Source organism: Neolamprologus multifasciatus, chromosome 3 (genome assembly GCF_963576455.1).
Source record: "Neolamprologus multifasciatus chromosome 3, fNeoMul1.2, whole genome shotgun sequence".
Lineage (NCBI taxonomy): Eukaryota > Metazoa > Chordata > Actinopteri > Cichliformes > Cichlidae > Neolamprologus > Neolamprologus multifasciatus.
The window spans coordinates 17,046,234-17,071,185 of record NC_140441.1 but is presented as its reverse complement, the minus strand read 5'-3'; the positions used below and the strand labels follow the sequence as shown (position 1 = coordinate 17,071,185).

Here is a 24,952-nt window from a genome sequence, read left to right as displayed (position 1 = left end):
TCAACTTCTCCCGTAGTTCTCTTGTCAAGGTAGAAATTATCCTGATGGCAGCTAAAAAGTCACCTCAGGGACAACAAATCCCACTCGGTATCCCGAGAAACAGCTGAGAGAAGCAAGAGAACCCCCAACCCCCCAAATTGGGACAAATATGTATTATGCATCATGCAGAATCATAACATGTCATAACTTTGGCTGACTTAGTAGCTAGAAGAGTAGTTAGAAATTGACTTGTTGGTATAATGAGGTCAGTTCTTTTGGCTCTTAAGCTTTTGCTGAGAGATGCAGGCATGTGCTACATGCCCGATAGCATTATTTTTGACTGATGCTTTCCACTTATGTGGGTTATTTCACTGGAAAGCAGTGCTGACATGATAGTTCTGGGGCATTTTTAAAATGATTGAGACACTTGAGAAAATCCACAAAGGATCTATGGCATCTCAAAATAGAGGAACTCTCAGGCCAAGAAACTATCATTACATATCATATGCATGCAGGGTGGTTGGTGAAAAATATGAATAATAAACTAAAAGTTGAGACACAATGACAAAAATGAAATTTGACCCTTTGATTTAAGACAAGCGTTGCAAGGAAAGGCGACACATGGCACACACATGTAGTGACTTTGATACTGTGGCACTGGGCGCCACTTCAAAAGGCCAAATTTCACATTCTGTGGTTAAAAATGGAAAACGACAGCACAAGTTACCACAATGAGGAAACGAAGAGCAGGAAGTGAGGAATAAAATTTGGTCCAAATACCTGAACATAAAACCGACACGAGCGCTCTCTCTTCTGCAACTGCAACCCAAAGAAATTCAAGAGTTAGCATAAAAAAAAGAGCCAGGCAATTCCACATGAAACATTTCAGCTTGAAGTACAGATTTCACAGTAAGTGAGAAACTAAAAAAATTCACTCTACAGTTTTATGAAAAGCACTTGGCACAATGACTGCGTAATATGTGAAAAAAAAGTAGAGACTCGTGTTAATTAGCCCTAAAATTAGACATACAAGACCAGTAGGAAAAAGCATACTACATGACACTCTTAACTTTGATTTCTAGGTTGTCACATTTTAAGTTTTATGTTTTATTTGAGAAATTTCCCAAGAGAACACGGTGCAGTTATCCATTAAACGTCTGCCACCACCGAAGAAGAGTTGATGCTAATAGCATTTTAGCATACCTGAAAGAAAGAAAGAAAAAAAAAACACAGACAGGGAGCTGAGGCACAAAGAAGTGCTGTTAGGACTGCATGGGAAGTGAATCATTTTAATTGAGTTCTGATACAGGCGGTGTAGCCAACAGAGCCGCTGTGTGGCTTAACAGATAGGTTCTAGTACCATGCTAAATCCCATGCAGATTAGCTCCAAAGAGTACCATTTCCCCATAAAGGAGCCTCTTGCTCTACATCACAGCCCACTCTTCTGGAAGCATTCCCATCCACACCGTTAGCCAGCTAACCGTTTGATCATGAAAACGACACTGATCTCACCGTTTGCCAACTCAATCCTTTCATTGTTTGCTGGCAAAGTCTGCTCTGCTTCATTATATTAACAAAAAAAAGAAGAAATTTTTTTTTAATTTGCTTAGCAGATTGTGTCAAAATCATTGAACTCAAGGGTGAAACATTTGGTATTGCCAAAACAGAGAAGAAGAAGAGTTTTGTGGACTCCGGTGTCTCCGTTGGGAGACGTCTCACTGGTGAGGGATGCAGAGCACAAGAAAAACCCGTAGGGACGTTTTTTTGTTCCATAGATGCACCGTACTGCAAAAAATGGACTGTATATCAGCAGACAGAGAATTATAAATCACTGGTAAGCCCTGACCTCTTGAATAAATTATTCCTGTTGCAAAAGCTTTTCCGCCTCACCCCTTCAATACGGCTGCTTTCTCTCTTTTTTTGCCATTTCATCAACTTTAAAAAAGGGACTAAAGACGTTAGTTGCCTCTCCCTCAAACAGTCTGTTTTATGTGAAGCCAGTATTTATTTTTTCGAGAGGTATTATAAACTCTAGTTGCTCCGATGTGATTTCACTCATCAAGTTTCCCTTCTGAGGCCTTTTGGCCATCTTTACTGCCTTCCCTCTCCATTGGAGAAAACTGGCACTAAAACCTCAATAGGGACATCTGTGTCTGTTGCAGCAATGAAATAAAAAACAGTCCCAAAAAAGCAATCCGAGAACAGGTGTTCGAGTTCGTCTACAAGTGATGCCGCTCCAGGAAATTAACGAGTGACATTTTGAATTTCACTGATGTTTGCTTTTCTGTTGGCCGCTCAGCAGATAGAAAGTATTATTTTTGCTCTCTCTGCCTGAGGGCCCCTTACTGTGCTCTGCTGTGAATTGGGTAATAAATACATTAGATTCAAGTTCAGCGAATATGAAACGCTCTGCACCCCCCACCGCTCGCATGCAGCCCGCTGGAATCTTACCCCGTCGCATTAGTAAAAACAAAAACCACAAGCGGGGCAAATGTTGTGCTGCTGACGAGCACGGCGCGCGGACGGCAACTTTTAAAACTGCGTCAGTGTAAAAATTGATTGCACTTAGTGTAAGAGAAGTGCTCAAAATTGAAAGTCGGTTTTTATTATGAGGCAGACTACAGGGGAAAACGGGGAATATCATTTTACTCAACAGCACAGAGCCAAGCGGCAGATAATTAAAAGAATATCTACTGGTCGGGTTCGGATTGAAGCCTTGTGGTAGGCAGGCCTCAAGACCGGAAACTTAACAGTCGGAATTAATGGATGCTTACACACAAAAGCAGCTCTAGCAAATCAAATCATTCACCCTATTGTTGCTTCATTTTATGCTTACACAGGCGTGGGTCACCTTCCTCACACGTCACGTGTATCCAGCCTGAATGCAGATTTTTTTTCTTTTTAAAAATAAATAAATAAATATGTGTAAACCAGTTTCCTCCGATACCTTATTGAGGCTCCGTGCTGCACTGTCTTTGCCACCTGGTGTGAGGTTCCTCAGCTGCACGTCAAGCAGATCCACCAGCTGAACCATGGCCTTCACCGTGTAGGTGATGTCCCCCGCCTGAAGATTGCTCTTGGTTTGCTCTGCCAGCTCCCGGGCGATGACCGCCGCCGTCTCTCCGGCTTTTATCTAAGGAATGGGACAGCCAATCCAGTTAAAGCTGAATTTGTGAAGTTTTTAAACGAGGCGGCTGGCTTGTACGGAGTGTTTTTCTCTATAACTAAACGCAAATCAAAACAACCCCAGGTCCTTTGCTGAATGCTGTGGCATTCAAAAAGAACACTCTAGAAAACATGACAAATTACTGTATTCATGTATAATGCCCCCTAAAATAAAAGGCGTTTAACCTAAACCTTTTCTGCAACTGCTGCAATATCGCACACAATTAATGTGGTGAGACGATCCTCAGCCGAACACTAGGAGCCAATATTGCATCCAGACATAATTATGAGACTATTGAGGGAATTTCCCAAGAAAGCCTTACACCTTTGTAAAAACTAATAGAGAGCTGTGCAGCTTGGGGATAACTGTATACACAGCGCTGAATATATGAAGTTCAACAAGTTATGCGAATGTGCTAGAATCTGACAAGGAAAACGATTACTCTCACCGTCACCCTTTTATTGTTGTATGAAAATGATTGCTTTTTTATTTGCACAGTGAACCTTTCATATCTTAAACATTACTTCCAGTTTTCACTGCAGAAACAGTTCAGCCAAATGTATACATACTGTAAAATTAAAGCTTCTGACATTCTCTTAAGCCCTCCTATGAAATGTCATCGTTCAATCATAGCTTAGCTACTTTACAGTACTGTGAGAAAGTCTTGAGCCAACATCATTTCTTTATGTCTGTGAAGGTTCTCAGTCATCCAGGTCATCGTAGTCAAAGGAGCTTGCAAAGAAAAGCGTCTGGACTTCTTTAAGTTACTTGAAGACGTCCAGACCATCATTTCTTTATATTTTGCTAAGATAACGGAAAATGACTGCAGTGGTTTACTGAAACATGCAAATATACATGTAAATATATAAATATATAAGACAAAAACTGTGCAATTGACAAGCCTGAAAGTTAATACATGGTATTCTTTAACACAGCCCAAACTGTTTCAGGCTTTTCTGTCATTTCTTTAAGTACAGCAGTCATCAGGAATTACACCATACCAAGGGGAATCACCTGGTTGGGGCACAAACACTAATTTATGCCCATCAAACGATATTATTCTTGCAATTGAAGAAATTAAAGCAGTGGGAACAAATTTTATGTTTTGTCGCAGGCTAATAGTTGCAAAGTGGCTAAAATACCAACTTTTTCTGCTCTGTGTAGACAGAACGCTGGTTTATCTATTGAGTTAGGTGCTTTTTTTTGTGCTCAACAGATTCACAGGTTAGTGTTAATCGGCTTAACAAACAAAAAAATATTGCTCTGAAAATTGTCACGTGTAAGGACTGGACTAAGAATGAGTGAAAAGCTGCAAATGTCCAAATAAAAAACTTGCTAAAGACAAGAACCTCAGCTTCCTTGGAAGCAAAATACAAAGAAGTGAGAGTTTCGCACAGTAAGCAGGTCCGTAAAGCTTTGCATTTCTTCATTGCTGAAGTTTGATTTGTGGAACTTAATAAACAAAATAAGTACTGGATGCTGTGTTTTGAATCCCTTTGCTGATGAAACATATTAGCAAAAATGTAAAACTAGCTTTTTATATGCAGTGAAAGATATCAAATATCAAACTAAGAGTAAAAACTGAGTTTTTTCACTATCACCTATTATAGTATGCTTGCGAAACATAAATTAAAAATATTAAAACACCAACAGATGAGCTAGAGCTAGCTTACTTAGCTAGTAAGCTAAGTAAGCTACTAGCTAAGTAAGCTAGTAGTTTACTTAGCTAGTAGCTAAGTAACCTTAAAACTGCTACCCACAGTTTTCATTTTAGCTCAGAGTTTCCACCAAAAAGCAAAACCAACAAATTTTCCTCAATAACTTCCCAAAGAGCACATTATTTAAAACAAAAACAAAGCAGTTACAGGAATTTCTTCAAATAATATATGAAAAGGTTTCCCCTGATGCCAACAAAATGCTGCTTTTGTTCGAAACGCTTTGACGACAGATATTTAAATGAAAAAGAAATAAAATAAATGCCACATTCTTTTAGAAAGAAATCACACAGTTACTGAGAAACAGATCACTTTAATGAGTAATGCTTGAAATTACCTGTCAGCAATGGTGACTGATAAGACAGCCCTGCATGTTGCATATCCCGATAACTACAATGGGAAACCGTGTAGCCTCAGTAAATAAATCTAGACTTGATTAAATGCCCAAAACTTATCTGGGTCTTACGCTCTGGGTCAGTTCCCTTTAAAGATTGAACTAATCGAGTCGTAAGATGAGCCCCAAAACAGCGGTGGTATCATCTAAAACAGGATCGTCCTGATTTACTCTGACATTACCTGCTATCATCGCTTGTGAGTTTATTAGTGAAGCCAATTAGGCTGCTTAAATTGGTCTTTACAGAGGTGTAAGCAGAGGAATGTTTCTTTGGAAGATGTTTTCCTCTTTACCCTCCCTGCTCTCGTCTCTTAATGAGGGGATGTGGGGATGCTAGGTAAATAGCTCTGCTTTCTTTTTCTCCCTTCTGCTTGTCTCGTGTCATTTCCTTTCCTTTTCATGCTTTATATCTTCCTTTCTCATTTTGAGAAACCATCTGGTAATGAGCAGTGCCACATACAGGACAATGGCCCTAGATATAAAATAACGAAGTGCCAGATGGGCATTCCAATTGTCTGACAGGTTGATCTTCATTAGAGTCTTCCTGTCTCTGCTCCGACGAGCACGCTACCGGAGTGTGATTTGCTTTAAAAATAAGAAAAGATTAATAACGCCTTTGTTTAGAAAAAGCGTGCATATTTTGATTGTCACATCTTTCTGTAGAATTTAACAGGCATTACTCTACACTAGAGTCACCCTGTTAGACCTGAAGCGAGCCGCCCGCCACAGCAGGTTCAGAGAGAACTTTGCTGTAGTTAATTTCTCTAAACGGCAGCCAGTTGCTGAGCTTTATTGCACTGCTGAAATGGGCCTGCGCTGCACAGAAATGCACCTGATCATTTCCCCACCTTCTATTTTGTTACCCAACAGCCGTTCTCCATCCATATCCGCAAACTGCCGTTTGTTTAATGGGCTGAGCTTTGTGCCGTCGAGTACACCATAAGCGTTATAGCATGTACGCCTCGGGGTCCTATGAGTTTAAGGGAGAACATTTGCAGCACTGCCTGCAATTCATAACCTGGAACCCTGATCCTCCCTTGCAGTAACCTTCCCCTCCTTTAAGATTTGATTCCCTTACAGATTTTAACAAAGGGAGCTTTATAAATATGGAGCTTTGCATAATAACTCGCCTGCAGACGAGGAGATCCGAATCGTTTGCACTTGAGAAGTATAGAATGCAAATAACCGCCGGTTCATGTAAGACAGAAAGCGGTCTGCATTAGCTGTTACCCACAGCAGGCTATTACACTATGATCCTGTGGTATTGGTTTTCACTCCAACCCAACCCAGCCACCCACTCACGCCAAACACATACACGCACAAGAATAACCTTTCTATTGAGTAAAGCCTCTGGCTAATCGATGACATTAATGGACCAATTAAGAAGAGACAATAGGACAAAAGGAGAAAAAAAAACCCACACAAAAACTAAAGTCCTCTGAGTACAAATGATGTACGCATCCCCAATGTGCATTGTGATCTGAGGTGAACGTTCGTCAGAATAAGGTAAAAGGGCGCCGTTGTGTTCAAGTTAAATCCAAATACATTTAAGCTCAAAGACAAATCCTCCAGGCTATCTTCAGGCTTTTTCCTACAATTTTATTCTAAAGAGAAATATGTGATAATTGCTAATCAGGAAAAACAAACACACATACACACACCCAAAAGCAGTCCATAAACTAAATTATACACCCTGTGAATCTGTGCATCTTTTTTTTCCAATACTTCTGTTACCTTTTGGCTGATGATGTTGACCCAAGGCGAGGTACAGTTGCTAAAGTCAGGCCCCTGGGAGTCCCAGTATCCTTCGGGGCCCATGCACATGTATGAGGCCACACCTAGAGAGCGAACGAGAGATAGAGAGGAGAGTTAAGAGGCTTTGTGGGAAGAACTGCGTCAGATTTACTAGATTGAGCAAATTCTGAGACAATCAAGTTTATCCATATTTTGTGTTTTCTTTTATACTTTTCCCCCCAATATAGAGTGAGGAGACCTCAAAATACCACCTGTTTCTTCTTCTGTGTATCGAGTACTTTTCCTATTTGCAAGAAAATCCCAAGAAGCACAATTCTTTAAGTGATTAAATTAATGGATGTAGAAAAATGTAATTGGACAGCTTTATCTTATAGCGACCGAAATGAAGTTGCTTCACTCGAGGCCAGTTGGAGTTGTCCACGTCTGTATTTAATCATTAAAAGTCAGACGGCGTCTGCATGTGTGTGACAGTTCGGCTCCTGCATACGCAAGAAAACGCACCAAAATAGGTACCAATTAAGTCTGCCCTAGCTTGAATTCATCAGGAAGGTCAATTAAGACGGGCTCTCTGCTGACAGAGAGGTGCTCCGGTGAGTGAGCTCCTTGCAAAACGCTCTATTTTTGACTTTAGCACAAACACACATCCAGAAACTGACCAGTGTCTGTTAAGCCCCTCTGAATCTGCTGTACCTACTATCGCTTTCAGCTGAACTCACTGTTACTGCAAAATGGCATCGAGGTAGAAATGTAGAAATGCAGCTTGCTTGTTGACTCGTTCTGCCGCGTGCCTCAAATAATTTGCTCCCGTATTTTCATAGCTGACATCAGCACGGCTACACGCTGACATTAAATCGCCCTTGCTTGTACTTAAAGGGAGGGTGAGACGGCCGGTATTAACAGATAGAACTTTTGACTGACATATAATTTCCTTCCCCGGTCCACCTTGGACAGCTGTATGTTTGATGGGTTTATAAGATAAGGGACTCTGTATTTCTGCCTATATTTAGAGGCAAAGGGGCATAAAAGACAGAGGGAGAAAGAAGAGGGAGTCGGAGGAATGCTGGGGGGATGACAGCGGGCGAAGTGATGGTACATGGAAGAGGAGCTCGAGGAACTTTCAAAGAGTGGCAGAGGAAGCTCGCACAGTTGTGTATTGCTTGGCAGTGCTGTCTGAAGTGCAATGGCTTTGAAGAGTAGCACTGAGAGGAGGTGGGGTATGTGTGCCTCTTATCTTGCCATGTGATGCCTGTTAGTGAGGTCTCGATGGGTGCTGGTGTTATCCAGTAATGAAGACTGTATGTAAATGTGTGGGCCTGAATCTCGGTGCTGATTGATGAAACGAACAGACTTTTTCCTGCATTCGAGCAGGATTTGGGGGCTATGATGTTACTCTATTATGTATAAAATAAAGCATGACAGCTTTTGTTTTATGTTTTAATCATTTATTATTAACACTGAGTTATTTTGCTGATGCAACAACTGTATGAATGTAGTAGGTAACCCCTTTAATTTCTCCTACCATAATCTGGCCCTGCTACAGATTGGCCCTGAACTCTGGATGGAAAATGGATGGATGGACTATAATCTTCATCCGTGTATTACGAGAGGATCGGCCTTAAAAAATAATTTGATCATAGCCAGGTTCCATTTAAATATGAAGTCCTCCCCCCGGGTTTTTACTTCCTGAGGTAAAGCTTTTATATCAAAAGCCGGCCAACGTTGATTTAATCTCGATGTACTCAGGCCTCCATTCTCTTAGTATCGATACGGCGATGGGGCTCGAACGAGACACGCACAAACAAAGGCCCGATGCCTGACAAATGAAGCGCAGCAGCCCTTTCAAAAGAGCCGAACGCAAACGTGTTTAGCCGCTAATTAATTACATGAATTGCGCCCTGAGAGACAAGAAGTAAATATGGCCGTGCGCTGCGCCGGTTACCAGTTTCCACACAGATGCAATGCTAAGCTATCTTTAGCCGTGCATCAGTGAGTCAGGAGGAGAGAGTGAGTCAGGAGGACAGGAGGCGAGAGAATGAGTGCTGCAGGGGGAGTGTAAACATAAACAAAACACACACGGTGACAACATCAAGGCAAAGAGGCTCACAGTAGACTGTGTCTCCTAAGGAGAGAGCTGACATCCTCACACAGACGAGAAGCAAAGAAAGAGCATATCCGTGTATCTCATCAGGAGAGCGCTTTCAGCTCTAAACATGGGAATCTTTGAGATTTGGAAGGAGTGATTAGGTCAACTGCAGGTCGTTATTTGACGTAATGTTACTGGCATTATGTCAGGGGCAGGAAACGCAATGAATAAATCATACGCCCATCTGAGGTGCGTGAGGTCCGGCGGCACGTGCAAACCTATTTTCCTGGTTTTGACCAAAGAAAATGCAGAGATCTGGGAGAATAGTTCCAAATGCTACAGCATCCACAACAGAAACGATAACAACGACAACAACAGAAACAGCGTACAAGCCAACAGCTTCACCAGATAATTAAATCCCTTCTCCGGGGAAAAACCTTAAAAGTGAGTGCACTAAAAATGTCATCACCTACACTGCACGGGATAACTTATGTTATTTGTACCGAGCAACTGTAAAGGAATTCAGCCTGGAAGGATATCTTTTTATTGATCTCTGTAGTGAAACTAATTCTCTATATTTAACCCATGTCCAAGTACTCGGAGCAGCGGACGGCCACTGACCAGAACCTTCTTTCCGTGAAGTTCAATTTTATCTGTGTGTAGGTAGGCTTGTTATGGAAGTCTAGATTGAATAACATAGGTAATTACTGTTGCTGCTACTAGTTTTTATCTCTGAGTTCATTGTGACGATAATACACTACCTTAGCCCCACTCAGGTGTAAAGACCTGCCATTGACCCCCTGGTAACCTAGTAACTGGGGGAAAATGTGTATTGACAGTGGTTGTCAGAAGTTGCTAGAAAAATTAGTTGCAAAGTAGCACGCTGCACTGAAACCTCCTTGAGATTGCTTTGGTTGCTATAAGACTGCTGCAGTCACACATTGTTTGCATAAAAGTTGCCAACTTGTCTGCAGTAACTCTGCAACTACTTGAAAAGGAGTCGTTCACTTTCAAAATAAGAGTTGCACCTTTTGAAATGGGTTGGTTTCAGTGATAAGACACAACTTTTTCAAGTTTCACTCCATCTACATGGTTACTTTGTGGCTGATTTAGTTTGCAAACACTCACTAACAGGCTGTTGGTGCAGCAACCTCTTTGCAACCATTTTTTCACCTAGCAACAGCTAGCAAAGTCCAGCAACCACTTGCTAGCTAGTCAGGGAATATACACTTTTCCCTAGCAACCAGATGTTCCTGTCTCTATCCATACATGCTCATGTCTTAGTCCTGCTCTAACTTTTCCTTCAATTCAATTCAATACAATTTTATTTAACTGTACAGTATCAATTCACAACAACAGCCGTCTCAAGGCGCTTTAGCCCAGCAATTACATTCTCCTCAATGAGCAAGCAGTTGGCGACAGTGGGAAAGAAAAACCCTTCTTTAACAGAAAGAAACGTCAAGCAGAACTAGACATCCATCTGCTGTGGCCAGTTAAGTGAGACAGGACAAAATAAATAAATATAAATACCTAATGATCCAGGTGGACAGGGCATCTTGGCTAACGTTCCCTGCTTTGTCCTCGGCCAGGACACATCCATCATCACCAGTGGACTGCAGTACTCCACCCTAAGATTTGGTAGCTTAGCGGTGGCCGGCGCCGCGTTGACATCTTCTCGCTCCAAATCTTCCAAGACCGTCTGGTACGGTTCCACCACTGCCGATGTGGTTCGTGGCGACTGGACCACCAAAGGCGTCGTGGCGGGCACCTTGGTGGTGGTGGTCCTGGTTGTCGTGGTTGTCGTGGTAACAGGAGGTCTGGTGGAGGTCCTCGTTGTTGTGGTCGTGGTATCCATGTACACCATTATCGAGGAGGACGTTTCTAGGAAACGACAAAGAGAAAGGGGACGACAAAGTGAGCCGATGAATTCAAATGTAAAAAATTTTTTAAAGAAACTTGAAAGCAAATAATTTCTTTTTTTTTTTACTCCATTTGTGTCGCTGAGAGAAAATTTATTTTGGTGCAGGTAGAAAAGAAACAAGCCTGAGTGTATGCATGCGGGTTTATTCTTTCCTCCTTCTCCATGTGTCAGTTTTAAAGAAAACAGTTCAAAGAGGATCAACTGGAACTGGCAGGTGTGACTTACACGGGTGTGCGTTTGGTCTAGCTCTAGACCCCCGTCGGCTAAGCTTACACACACAAGCGCCGCGCACTACACAAACCTCCAGCTGTGTAGTCTAAATGCGGCTGTTGACGAGGGCATATCTCTGCGAGTCAATACCCGGGTTTTGTAGCTCCGTGCTATTTCGAGGTCAGCCGGGACAAACTGAAATACCTGTTTCCTGGATGTGAGTCTTCCCTGCGGTTACACTCCAGGAGGTTTTTGCTAATGACGCTGTTTGCCTGAGCTGTTGGGGGACAAAGGCTATCATAACACCGGCGTGCACCGAGATGTGCTCGCACACCGGCTCGGTAATCCTCTTCCTCCTACTCAAAAGCACATACCGCTCTTTGACTCCCTGTCATCAATCACGCCATCTTCTCATCCATCCTGTCCCTTTTAGAAGCTTTCCCTTGGGCCCCTGATTGGAAAATAGAGGTCCCAAATTAATTTAGCTACAGGCTTTTTATGAATGCGTGGACTCGATTAAGCCAGAGAAGGTCAGAGGACACATGGGGAGGCCATGCTTCATAAGACCAAAGCCTGGCTTTAGTCTACAAAAATATGCCCAATGGAATATTTTTACTCTATTTTAATAATATGTATAATCTGTATTATTCTTTATACAGTGCTATTTTTGCTACCCTGACATTTCTGTATGTCGTGATCTTATTACTGAAAGCGATTCGAAAGAAGAAAGCTTGCTGTAGACTCTTTAAACAAATGAGAGTGCTCTCTCTCTCTCTCACACACACACCCACACAATTTGGACCTCAGCAAAAAGAAAAAAGATGCAATTGTGACATTTGTCGTTTCCGACTAATGCAAAGATACGATCAAGATGACAGAAGTGACAAATGGTACTAATCTCTGTATGAAAGGAGAGCAAAACAAAATGTAATGAGGGTCGATTTTAGGTTGGCACACGTAATGGACGTCACGCGTCCCGGAGAGCTCAGATAACAGACACCCCCCCCCTCCCATCCTCCTCGAAACGCAATTCCCTCTGATTTAATTTACAATCGGACAATTTCTCTGTATGGTAAATTTGGTAGAAGCAAAATAAGACAGCATAAATTAGCGCCGCTGTTGGGGACGCAGAAGCCCCTGGAGGCTGTAATGACATCCGACTTCTATCAGCAGTCAATGCATTTAACGCTTAACAGCGTTCGACGACAGCCACGGTTGATTAAATAGTTTGCCGCCGCGGCGAGAGTTCCAGACTGATTGAGTATTTGTTTTCTCCCGCTAACAAAAGAGTTTGTTGTGTTTTCAAGATCTGCAGGTACCTTGGACACTCCTGTGGAGGCACTCCATCAGTAAAGCGGAACTATAACAAGAACCTCATTGAGCTGCAATGTGAACTAAAGACACGCAGAGCCTATTTACTCCCGACTACCCGATAATGCAGCTTTTATATATATATCTATATTTATATCTGGGACTCTCCACCATTTGACCTTAGAACTGAAGAAGCTTCTCGGATGAGAGGTGAAACGTCTTCAAGTAACTTAAAGAAGTCCAGACGCTTTTCTTTGCAAGCTCCTTTGACTACGATGACCTGGATGACTGAGAACCTTCACAGATAATGCAGCTTTTACAACTTCCAAATTTCTATCGCAGGCAGGAAAAAACAAAAACAACGCAAATTAGCGCACGTAGCAGACATCAGTGGTAAGTGGAAAAACACAAACATTTCAAACAGAAGGCTGTCACAGAAGTGGATATGGGTGCAAGCGCTTAAAATAAGCCCAGCACAAATGTACAGTCACACACGCCAGCCCTCATCAGCATCATGAACTGACACTGCAACCCGTCAACAGGGCTTTAAAGAAACCACACGAATGCTCAAATACTTATTTAGCATTTCCACCAGCCGACCAAGACATCCCCATTTACATCCTACATCCCCTATTAGCCAGCGTCATCAATCTGCTCCGCAGCAGCCTTCAGCTGCGATCATCGTGGAAATGGGACGAAGAAATATCTTCAAGGGCACCACCAGTCTATTTATTTCATTATTTATGAGATAACTCATTTACGCGTATTTATATCTGTATTTGAGGAGAAATGACCTCGTATACGATACACCAAACCCTGGAAAAGGGGAAGCACAATCAATCTCAGGATAACGGAAATCAGCTGGAGGTGCTAAAACTGCGTGTTGTAAAAGAAAAACCATTAGAGCACCTGATGGGAACCTGATCATGGATATTCACAGCTCATAAGGGGGTCAGCAAAGGTCACAGTGCGCCAGCGAAGATAAGCCGGTGGCGAAACAGGTGTGCTGAGGGGCCTGTTAGGATAAGGGGATGATTGTACTGGTCAGGAATGCTGATACTGAAGTGATTGTGATTGTCAGGGATTTTGCTGAGGGAGTGTTTTTTGCTTAGACACATATAAATGCAGACTAATGTAAGCACACTACTGTAAATGGATAATGAGGTAATTCTTTGCTGAGTAAATATACAGAGGAGTACATTCTTCCTTGTACGACTCATGCTAGAATTTAAAAAAATGAATGTAATCAGCAATAAATTGATCCATTATTTATTTTAGTGCACTCAAGAGGTTCTGGGCTAAAGCTCCTGTTGGTAATAGACTGTATATAAAAGACACACATAGCATTGAATGCTTTAAAGCATTAGATGCTAGCTCCAAAACCCTGAAAAGCCTGTACAGTTCTCACATGAAAACAAAGTGGCATTAAGTATGTGATGGCAGGATTTAATTATGCCATTCGTCTAATTTTTCTGCTTATCTCATTCAGGGTCGCAGGTGCGCTGGAGGCTATCCAAGCTATCGTGGAGGGAAAGGCAGAATACAACCCACAGTTCATCAGTCTGTTTCAGGCTAACGTGTAGTGACAGACAACCAATCACATTCACATGTACAGCCAGTTAACCTAACATGCATGTGTTTGGAAAGGCCCCAGCCCAGGACCTTCTTGCTGCGACAGTGCTAGCCACCGCTCTACCGTTCCACACTCAGATATTAGGAAATTTAATTATGTAAGTGCTCCATTTTTCCTTTTGACATTAAGTCTCTCAGTAAGTAGATAAAGTCAGGTCAAGGCCTCAGATTAGCTGTTCAAAAAAACCCAATGGTTACATCCACTTTTTATACAGTCTGTGATTATGACTATTAGCTTCTGCTTCTTTGTGTAAAATCTGCTCTGTCACTTTTTATTTTAGTGTTTCAGCCACGCACATTTCAATAGAGTTAGAATAAACCAAGTAAAACGCTCAACCAGGATGCTTCATGCTTCTATTTCCATGTAGTAGCTAAAATCAGCAGAAGGATTATACCTTATATCTGGTAACTTTACACCACTGGGAAACCATTAGGAAGACCAGTTTATGTTGGGTTCATGTTGCTTGGTAAGAACCAGACTGAATAGGCAATTGGGAAAAGGAATAGGAATATTCTGTACCACCTCCAAAATACATGCATGCATACTAGACCCTGAACAATATAGGATTTTTCAGACGATACAAATATTTGGTGATATCGGCCGATATTTTCCTTATAATTTTTATTTCAGCCACACCAAATACAGATTTACCAAACAGTTGCTACATGTAGTTATTTATTTACTGGGTTACGTTCTCCCCAACTACTTAGATTAGCGGTCCCCCGGGCTATTTGGTACCAGGCTGCGAGAGTTTATGCTCGGGTGTGAAATTTATGGTTTTCATGTTTTTTATCGGTTTTTATATCTTTATTTTTTATAGTTTTTATCATTAATTCGGTTTCCCTGTGTCTTTTCCCATGTGTTATGCATAAATCGTCTTTTTTCTGGTACCGGTACTGGTTTTATTTTGTTATATTTATCTGCGACACCTTAAAGGCCGGTCCATTAAATTATTGTCGGACATAAATCGGTAAGTGGCGCAAAAAATGTTGGGGACCGCTGACTTAGATCATCAAGGTGTTGTGTTTGTCGCACTCCAAATACAAGTTGCCAACAGCAAAGTTGCAGTGCTGGCCTTTACAAATGCCTGAATAGCTAATGTTTGATCATATTTAATAACATCAATCTGCCGATAAATCAGCTGGGCTCTAATGCATACATAGATTTGTAAGTAAAACACTACAGGAGTGTTAGCACTGATAGCAAAAGAGGTTCAAAGCTCATTAATAAATAACTACAACTAATTTAAAAGACTGCACGACTGTGAAATTCTGTCAGATTTCCCCTGTAAACTATTCTCTTTATACACAGCGTAAAAGGAGGTGATGTACTGACTTTATTTCCAAGGTAAAGATTACCCCCCAAAATACAACCTCTCTATATTTTGTTGGTAGCTTTTTGGTGTTACTTCTTATAGATGGTTCTGGCACACTCATCTCACAGACTAATGTTATTCATTTCAGAGGACAGCTTGTTTTGAAAATGAGATTGTAGCTATTTGTCTGCCGTAAGTTGAATCTGTGAATATCTTTCCAAGTAAGTAGCCGATGGGGTGAAATTCACGCTTTAAGCATAAAGGATGTTGTGCTGCCACTCTGCTTAGACGCTAAACCTGCATACACAAATGAAAATGGAAAAATGACAAATTTTATGTCGTGTGCAATAGCCTTCTGAATATTTTGTCAACAAACACTGCCAAAAACTGAAAAACGCCAACTGCTTCTCGAAGTCAGAGGCCATAAGATCTCTTTAGTTTACTATTTCTTTTAGAATAGTGATGTTAAAACTCATCGTGCCACCTCCCTGAATGCTGCGGGTGATACGACAGAGAAATGTGACTTGAGGATATAACCATCACGGCATGAGGTTAATTTAAAGTCACTGGGAACCTCGTCTGGAATGTAATTCCATTCTTCCATTTGATCCCGTTGAGTCCACCGTCAAATTATTTTTCAGAATGTCCTGTCTACATACTGCATGTTAAATATGCCTGCACACACACACACACACACACACACATGAAAGAGAAGAAAGTGTCCTTGAGCAAACTTAAATATCTTTTTCATGCGATGAGCACAGGAGAAAAAAAGAGAAAAGCCAGCAGCAGCAGACAGCAGCCACAGTCTGCAGGCACTATCGCCTTGGAGACAACACAAGGACATTTTGTTTTGCTTTCGCCAGCTTCCCCATTCGATTCAAAGTGACAACGAGAGAGCGAGAGGGGGAGGAAAACGATGCGAGCAGGTCTTTGGTATGCCCCGAGGAACTACTCTGTGACCTTACGGGACGATATGAAGGGCTTGTCACATTTTGGTTTGAGTCTCTTAATGAACTGGAGTAACTCTTTTATTACCCAGATATTTTATACAGCGATCTTTGTATGAAAAGATTCCACATTATAATGATGCGGAATACTGCAAAGATTCCTTGGGAATAAGGTCATAAGTGTGTTTCAATGCCAGCAACCTCTCGATTCGTGAAACAAAGCACTTCGGCGTCCTCTTCGACTTCAATAAAATGACATCAAACCTCAAAGTGATTCCTCTTCTGTATATTTAAGCTTCGATGCGTTCTCAAAGGCATTGCAAAGTTGATTAAAAAGAATAAGAGCTACGAGCTGCTCCTGCTTTCTAAGCTTGAGGGCTCCTGAACATCCCGAATGTTCGTGCACCACCAGCCACCTTTTCATTCATAGGATAGTAGTGAACTTCTGTGGGCACTCTGACTTCTACTCTCACTGAAACGCAAGCTGCACTCATCATTTACACCTCGCTTCTGTTGCCCCCCACCCCACGCCGAACGTGTGAAGCCTGTTTCCACCACACATAGAGCTTTGTGCTTCATTTCAAAGCATTCATTTCTAACTAATTAGCCTCTCTTTCTGTATCCCAGGGCTCGTGGCTCCCACAATTAGATAAGCCCGCTCTACTTTGCTCCAGGAAAAAAACCTGCTATGCTATTATGAAATGGATCCGGTTCATATGACGTGCCTTTCCGCACCGTGAGCCGACTTGCGTCTCGGAGAAACTTCTGCAGACTCGAGATCAAAAGAGCTGGAAAGGGCTTTTGGGGGTAAAAATGAAACGGGCATCAGCCAGTATAGTGACACTTCCAGCCTCGCGCTGAACCCAATTACCTCCTAATTTTAGCATTTGAACCCTTATGCGTTACATCTTCAGCCGGGCTGTAGTAAATTTTGGACAGTCTATGTGTGATGTCACCAATTAACTTTCTTCAAGTTTGTTTAAAATGAAATGAGATTTCTGTGAGCTGGGACACATATTTTTAGACTGAATCCTACGTGAATCCACGATCAAGGTTGTTAGCAGGCCATAATGACACTTCTGTCATTTGGATGTTTGATCTGAGAGCGCTGCTTTCATGTTGTAAATTCGTCTGCGTCTTACTTTTTTATGACATCAGCACTTTTTTGTAGAAATAGGAAGTATGAAGTAAAAGTGAGAAGATCTTTTTGAGCAAATTAGTGTGGCTGTGATGTCCACCCAAGTTGGACATTGTTGGGTACCATGTTGAAGGCAAAGCTTTTGGATTCTTCAAGGAAATGAGATAGTGTACACAACATTTTTAATCAGTTCCAATTAATCTGTTGAACTGCTGTTAAAAAACAAAACAAAAAAAATGTTAACATTCCCGTGTGATATACTTGCAATTTAAAAGTCTGATTATTTGTTTCTCCTGTTTGAAGCAATGCATAAGACTGCAGTCTTGTTTGGGCAGCATGCATCAAGACAAACCAGAACATGGTAGCTCTTAACAGTTCATTAGCTTAACCTCTTAAGCCCCAACGCCCCCTGATACGGGGGCAAAAAGCAGGAGATCAGGTAGGCTTGGGGCTTAAGAGGTTAACAGAGTAGCTAATAGTAGCTAATTGTAATTTGTGAAAAAAAGCGAGTTTTCTTGTCGTTGGTTGGTTTTATTGCACAAAGTAATGAGAACTGAAATCTACTGAGAATAACAAATGTGAGCTTGAGCATAATTTGGGTGAAAACCCATTTGGTGATTAACTATAATTAAAGTCTGACTAACTGTGACCACAGACTTGTGGGTGGTCAGACAGAGGACCATGGATACCTCACTGTGGCATAAGTGCATTCGTCTTTGAGCAAGATTAGGTTAAAGGTTAAAAATTTGCTATGTAGCTTGCTCAAACTGCAGAGCTTGCTAGTTAGCCCCTTGATTACTTGCAGAAGATTTAATATGATATGATTTTTTTTTGTCTAGGAAGCTTTAAAAGGTGCTTAAATTTAATTTGCTTCAAGGAGAGAGTCACACCTGTTGCGTCCCCCCGTTAGCAGGGCTTACGCTAAGCTAGCAAAATTCATGCTACGGCATGCTCTAGACAAAAAAAAACAAACTTCTAATTTCAGACAAAAAGTTGGAATCAGCTTTCTGCAGCTTCTCTGTAGAAATGGATATAGAACTAAATTGATAGTCATAAAGGTCAACATACATCAATGCTGCATGTCATGCTAGCAGGCTCAAAAGAAATAAACTTTATGACTCTTTAGCTTCACTTTAAGTACATTTAATTGATGTTTCTAAATGTAAGACAAAATGTTTAATGTAAAATGAAGAGATTACATCCCAGTGTGGCAAAGAGAACTGGCTTGTTCACTCATTCAGACAACAGCTAAGCGATCATAAATCAGAATCATAATGTAAAATTTTATCTTGGGACATTTTTTTTTCATCTATGCAGAGAAAAATAATAAAAGCAGTAGCATCTCTTTCATAACAGAACATCAGTAGCCATCACTTTCACGGCTTTATTCACTCAGCTCTTCATTTGATCATTTCCCTAATGTTTATGTCATACAATCCCACTGAAATGCTACACGTCCTCATGAGTTGAGGGGAATGGGTTGAAAATAAAATGATGATAATTATGATGAAAGTCGTCCTGCCATTAAATGGAACCTTTTGAGACAAGCCCACAAATCCATCAGGGAGTGTAACTGGGGCTGTGGGTGCGGGGCTGCTGCTGCTGCTGTGGGTGTTGGTGGGGAGGAGGTGCAGTAAATTATGCAGCCAGACATCCGGTAATGCTTCGATATCATCTGACATGATGAGAACCATAATGGATGGGAGCCATGCATTGTTTGGCAATTAATTTCTCATTCCCGAGCTCTCTTCCCAGGACTTGAGAGGGCATCGATGGAGGTCACACAGTGCTGGGAGAAGCGTATGCACCGGGCTGATATGTATGCACACATGGACACGGGCCCGGAGAGACACTCACTGTGTTTGAGGTAAATGACAGAAGAGATATGAGCTAAGTCTGCCTGCAAATGTTCTATCCTGAAGTACTGAAGGATGAATTAGCCACACAGCTGTGCAGTAAACAAGCAGTGTTTTTGCCTAATGTGAACGTAGCTTATATGCATTTGCAAAACAGGATCTTCTGAATTTAATCTCTACATTTATATTTTCACATCTCGAAAAGGCGCTCAATTCGCCCTACCAGTGAAGCGTGGTAATAAGAAGTATGCAAATCTGTTCCACATCTACATGTCTACAGTATGAAAGACAGTGCTGTGGTAGGGTTGCATTCAAACTCACAGTGCACAGAAACCCAATATTTAGCATCAAGCTACAAGGAAGAATGCTGGAATGAGTTTAAATCCTTAGAGCCAAACCTTGAGTCTCTAGTGGCTAGTGACACAGCCAAACATCGTCAAACGTATCAGGGAAGGCAGAAAGAGGAAAAAGTAAGGTGCGAGGACACGCGCGGAGGGAATTGCGAAATCACTAAAGGAAAAGCACGCTCCTCCAAGGTCCCACCGTTTGCCAAAGAAAAAGAAAAAGAGCAAAGCTTCTCAAAATACCGTCAACCAACAGCAGAAAGGGCCAAATGGATACGGCCAATCTGACACTGGTGATAAAGAGAGTTAAAGATGCTTTAGAAGCCTCCAATCAGATTTACTCGGTTGATTGGCCAAAATAAATCACTTTGAGCTTGTGGGCCACCGAGCTTACCAAGCCTGTTAAATTTACTGTGGCAATTTTGGGGGGCTCTAGAGAAACCACTTTCCACACATACTCACATAAAATCACACATGAGGAGCTATAAAAGACAAGAGATGTGGTGGAAAAGATCCCTGAACTAAAACACCCAAATGCATACACTACAAACAATGTGAGAAATCACAAATATTTGTCTTGCAAAGAACTTTGACTGTGACTTTATGTTTTTTTTTTCCATTTCTGCAAACGTCAGGAGAGATGGATTGGTTGTTGGCCTTAATTGAGGGATTGCCTGCCACCTCTCTCACTACACAGGTGATCTGTGTATGATTTCTGGATCAAGGCAGAGCCGCCAAGGCCAGTGATGGATGGCCAGTCAGGAGGAGGGACGCATATGATATATAATAGGGTATCACAGAGAGGGTATGAGCACATGGCACATTGTGAACTACCTGAAACATGGGCATACCTGCTCAAAGGTCTCCCCTAATTCAGTCTCAGAAAAATGGCCACAGCAATTATATTTGCCAATATATCACAATTTGTTTTTAGCCCTGCTGTGAAACATCCAAAAACGGCTCAACAACAACAACGAGCTCGCTCTCTCAGTGCAAAAAAAGTCTAAAGCTGCATTACTAACAGAAGGCCATTGTGTTGCGGCATTAAAGGGTTTGCTAGAAGAATTTGTGCATAAGTTTGTGTATGTGCAACATCAGGGTTGGGTGCACGGATTTGCATACACGTGTTAGAAAAATCATTTTCGACTATAATCCTAAACCTTGCACTTTCCCTCGAAGAAAATTGCCCTCTGCGAGAGGTGCACCAGGCATGTGATAAGTGCCTCGCCTGCAAATAAGCATGTAGCCTACATTCCTAAGCCCCAACATCAAAAAGGGCTTCATACAGCAAGCAAAAGGCTGCATTTTTATGGAACGGTAGCATTTGGTTTGAATTGCTCAGCATTATATTCCTCAAAGCATTGTAAGGATAAAAAAAAAAACTATGATGATATATGACAAATGCAGGGTATCTCTGAATCTATATAATAGCTTGTCAAAAAAAAAAAGCAGAAAAAAGTGATGACAGTTATTCTAAGCCAAGCACATAAGCAGTGGAACAGAAAGGACAACAGTTTGTTGCCTTTAAAAGCACACTGAGTCACACTCACATTATCTGAGGCGACTTTGCCAGCCTGCATTTACTGCTTAGACAGTCTTAATCAATTTAGCATGTGTCAGGCTCTTCCAAATAGAGCCAAGATGGCCCGAACGTCCAAAACATTGGCTGTTTCGGCATGAAGGTCGGGGTGTCACGTCTGCTGACTCTCTCCAGGCCAGCAGGGCTGGCGTCGTGCCTGGGCCAGATGGCAACATGTGGCAGAATTACAAGATTGTCAGACAATGAATGTATCCATGACACCAACTGTGCCACATCAAATGCACCAATCATGAGTCGACGAAAACAGTCACTCGCGCAGTGACACACGCAGACATGAGAGGGTGTTTGACTAAAACGGCAAGATGAATCAAAGACCACAGAGGCACTGCTGATTTCTGTAAAGTGTCATAATCAGGCATAATTAAAGCCATTCACAACAAACACACCATTATAATGTTTAATCGATGATGTGAGGCTAAACATAGAAATCTCCCAGAGTCTTGGTGTTACGTCAGCATAAAAAGGCCGTGGAAGCAGCTTGGAATATTAACTTATGGATGGTATGTTACTGCTACAGACAGCAGCAGCAGGTGAGAGAGGCTGAGGCAAATTTTCTCATGTAGCTGCCCTTGCCTTTCCTGTCCTGTGGAGTTAATGCAGCGAGCGCCTCATGCTCACTGTGGCAGACAGCACAGAGGTTAGTCTGGTAAAGTCGGGGCCTGGAGAAAGTCCTTTCCACAGCTAAGTTTGTCAGGAAAAAAACTTTATAGTTTTGTACCTGATACCGTCATTGTGGAGATAACTTCATTGGAAGCAAGCTACGCAAAAATATTCATCGCTAAGATCAAGACACATACTGCAAAAGGAAATCACGTGCTTCCATGTTCAAGCTTACATAAGAACATATAAAAATAAAAAAAGGTTAAAAAATATTATTTTGAACAGCTGTATATATTTCAAGATGATTGCCATCTTGGCAGCATAAGGGAAGATACCAACAGACAATTTTGAGAGGGATATTTGAGAGGGATATTTAGCTAGCTAGCTAGCTTCTCAATTAGCTAGCTAGCTAGTTTGCTAGCAGGGGCACTTTTTTAAAGCTTTTGAGGTTATATACATGTCTCATTGTTTGGTTTTAAACTGTTGTAATGACTTAGGAATTTAGTATTACAATCAGAGGCAGGGTATCATTTGTCAAGAGGGGTGCTTTTATTGTTTGTTGTTTTTTCCCGGCACGGTAGTAAATCATGAACTAGAGGGATCTTATATATTCTGAAAGCTGTTAAAATATTTATTACATCAATGTAATGTTTATAGAATAATTATGAACTATTAATTACGAATAGAAGATTCCAAAACTTAATCATAACCACAGTTTACAAGCACATTTCAATGTGTTTTTTAAAATTAAATTAATATGCATAATAATCTCATATATTCCTCTTCACAGACAGGTGATCAAACTAAACATAAAAATACAAATAGCATAACATGGCAGATTTAAATTTCACTCCCACTTAACGTTGCTGCGAGAGTAAGAAAACAGTCTGCTTTGATAATGGATATTTTCTGATTTCCTGCGGAGCACTGTTTGCAGTGCGCTGCCTCTCTTTTACCCACAATTTGCAAAGTTACAGACGGTAAATGAAGCAACTTTATTACATTTACTGAGATCTGCTCAGAAATTTGTAGCTTGAGAGTCAATAAATATGTGAAAATGACTCAGCTCTGTAACCTGTTCTACAGCAATTCAATGACGCAGGGAATTGCGGTCAAGTTAGGGTTGATCTGTTCATTCAAGAATGTATCTGCTTTGTCACTACAGCACTATTGTAAAGCCAACAAATGCACAACTCATTACACCGAATTCCAACATTGGCTTTTGTGTGTCTTCTGATGCTCTGAATCTACTTTATTGTTCTTTTATTTAGTTAATGGCAGTCTTCTCTTTGAAACAGTGATCCTTAGTGGCTTAATGAATAGTTAGAACAGAACTACACAGTGTCATTTCTGTTGTCTCTACTGCGTTGGATGAAAACCCTCAAAGTAAAAGTCAGTTTTTGACTTGACTGTTGTTTGCGCTACATGCAGTGCTAAAAATCAGAAGCGAGGTTAAATATATTTAACCCCAGTATACACTCCAGTATATAGTGAGAACACAGTAGCATCAAAGTACAAACGATAATTAGTTATCGTGTTTGTTTATCTAAAGGAGGTCTTTTCTAAGTGAATAATATGCTAACATGTCGTTTAGCATGTTACCTTTGCTGATTAGCGTAAAGTCCAGCTGAGATGGGTCGTACTAGTTGAAACTGTTAGTTAAAATATGTTTGATTTGGTATTTTCGAAGCAAGGTACAAACCTAAAAACTGGTATATTTCCAAATTAACCATTTCAGGATCTGTTTTAGGATTATTTATTAGCACTTTGTTGGATGAGAACCAATGACAGTAAACATAAAGCAGCTGAGAGAAGGAGTAATTGTTTTCAGTTGTTATCCGTGGCAGTAAGAAAACTTTCCATGTGATGGGACATACAGTGGGGCAAAAAAGTATTTAGTCAGCCACCAATTGTGCAAGTTCCCCCACTTAAAATGATGACAGAGGTCAGTAATTTGCACCAGAGGTACACTTCAACTGTGAGAGACAGAATGTGAAAAAAAAATCCATGAATTCACATGGTAGGATTTATAAAGAATTTATTCGTAAATCAGGGTGGAAAATAAGTATTTGGTCAATAACAAAAATACAACTCAATACTTTGTAACATAACCTTTGTTGGCAATAACAGAGGTCAAACGTTTACTATAGGTCTTTACCAGGTTTGCACACACAGTAGCTGGTATTTTGGCCCATTCCTCCATGCAGATCTTCTCAAGAGCAGTGATGTTTTGGGGCTGTCGCCGAGCAACACGGACTTTCAACTCCCGCCACAGATTTTCTATGGGGTTGAGGTCTGGAGACTGGCTAGGCCACTCCAGGACTTTCAAATGCTTCTTACGAAGCCACTCCTTTGTTGCCCGGGCGGTGTGTTTTGGATCATTGTCATGTTGGAAGACCCAGCCTCGTTTCATCTTCAAAGTTCTCACTGATGGAAGGAGGTTTTGGCTCAAAATCTCACGATACTTGGCCCCATTCATTCTGTCCTTAACACGGATCAGTCGTCCTGTCCCCTTGGCAGAAAAACAGCCCCATAGCATGATGTTTCCACCCCCATGCTTCACAGTAGGTATGGTGTTCTTGGGATGCAACTCAGTATTCTTCTTCCTCCAAACACGACGAGTTGAGTTTATACCAAAAAGTTCTACTTTGGTTTCATCTGACCACATGACATTCTCCCAATCCTCTGCTGTATCATCCATGTGCTCTCTGGCAAACTTCAGACGGGCCTGGACATGCACTGGCTTCAGCAGCGGAACACGTCTGGCACTGCGGGATTTGATTCCCTGCCGTTGTAGTGTGTTACTGATGGTGACCTTTGTTACTTTGGTCCCAGCTCTCTGCAGGTCATTCACCAGGTCCCCCCGTGTGGTTCTGGGATCTTTGCTCACCGTTCTCATGATCATTTTGACCCCACGGGATGAGATCTTGCGTGGAGCCCCAGATCGAGGGAGATTATCAGTGGTCTTGTATGTCTTCCATT

The 24,952-nt window shown here is 41.5% G+C and overlaps 1 protein-coding gene across 12 annotated transcripts in view; it reads right to left on the bottom strand.

The window, feature by feature from the left end:
• LOC146521807 (adhesion G protein-coupled receptor L3) overlaps window positions 1–24,952 on the bottom strand; it is a 281,489-nt gene that overhangs the window by 91,670 nt on the left and 164,867 nt on the right. For 10 of the 12 annotated variants that reach the window (XM_085144224.1, XM_085144236.1, XM_085144230.1 and 7 more), the window contains 4 exons: window positions 10,623–10,973; window positions 6,989–7,092; window positions 2,927–3,112; window positions 760–798 (listed from right to left, as the gene is read on the bottom strand). In XM_085144224.1, coding sequence (XP_085000350.1) covers window positions 760–798; window positions 2,927–3,112; window positions 6,989–7,092; window positions 10,623–10,973 — 680 coding nt within the window. The remainder of the gene's footprint in view (window positions 1–759; window positions 799–2,926; window positions 3,113–6,988; window positions 7,093–10,622; window positions 10,974–24,952) is intronic. The other 2 variants (XM_085144243.1, XM_085144263.1) reach the window with 1 other exon arrangement.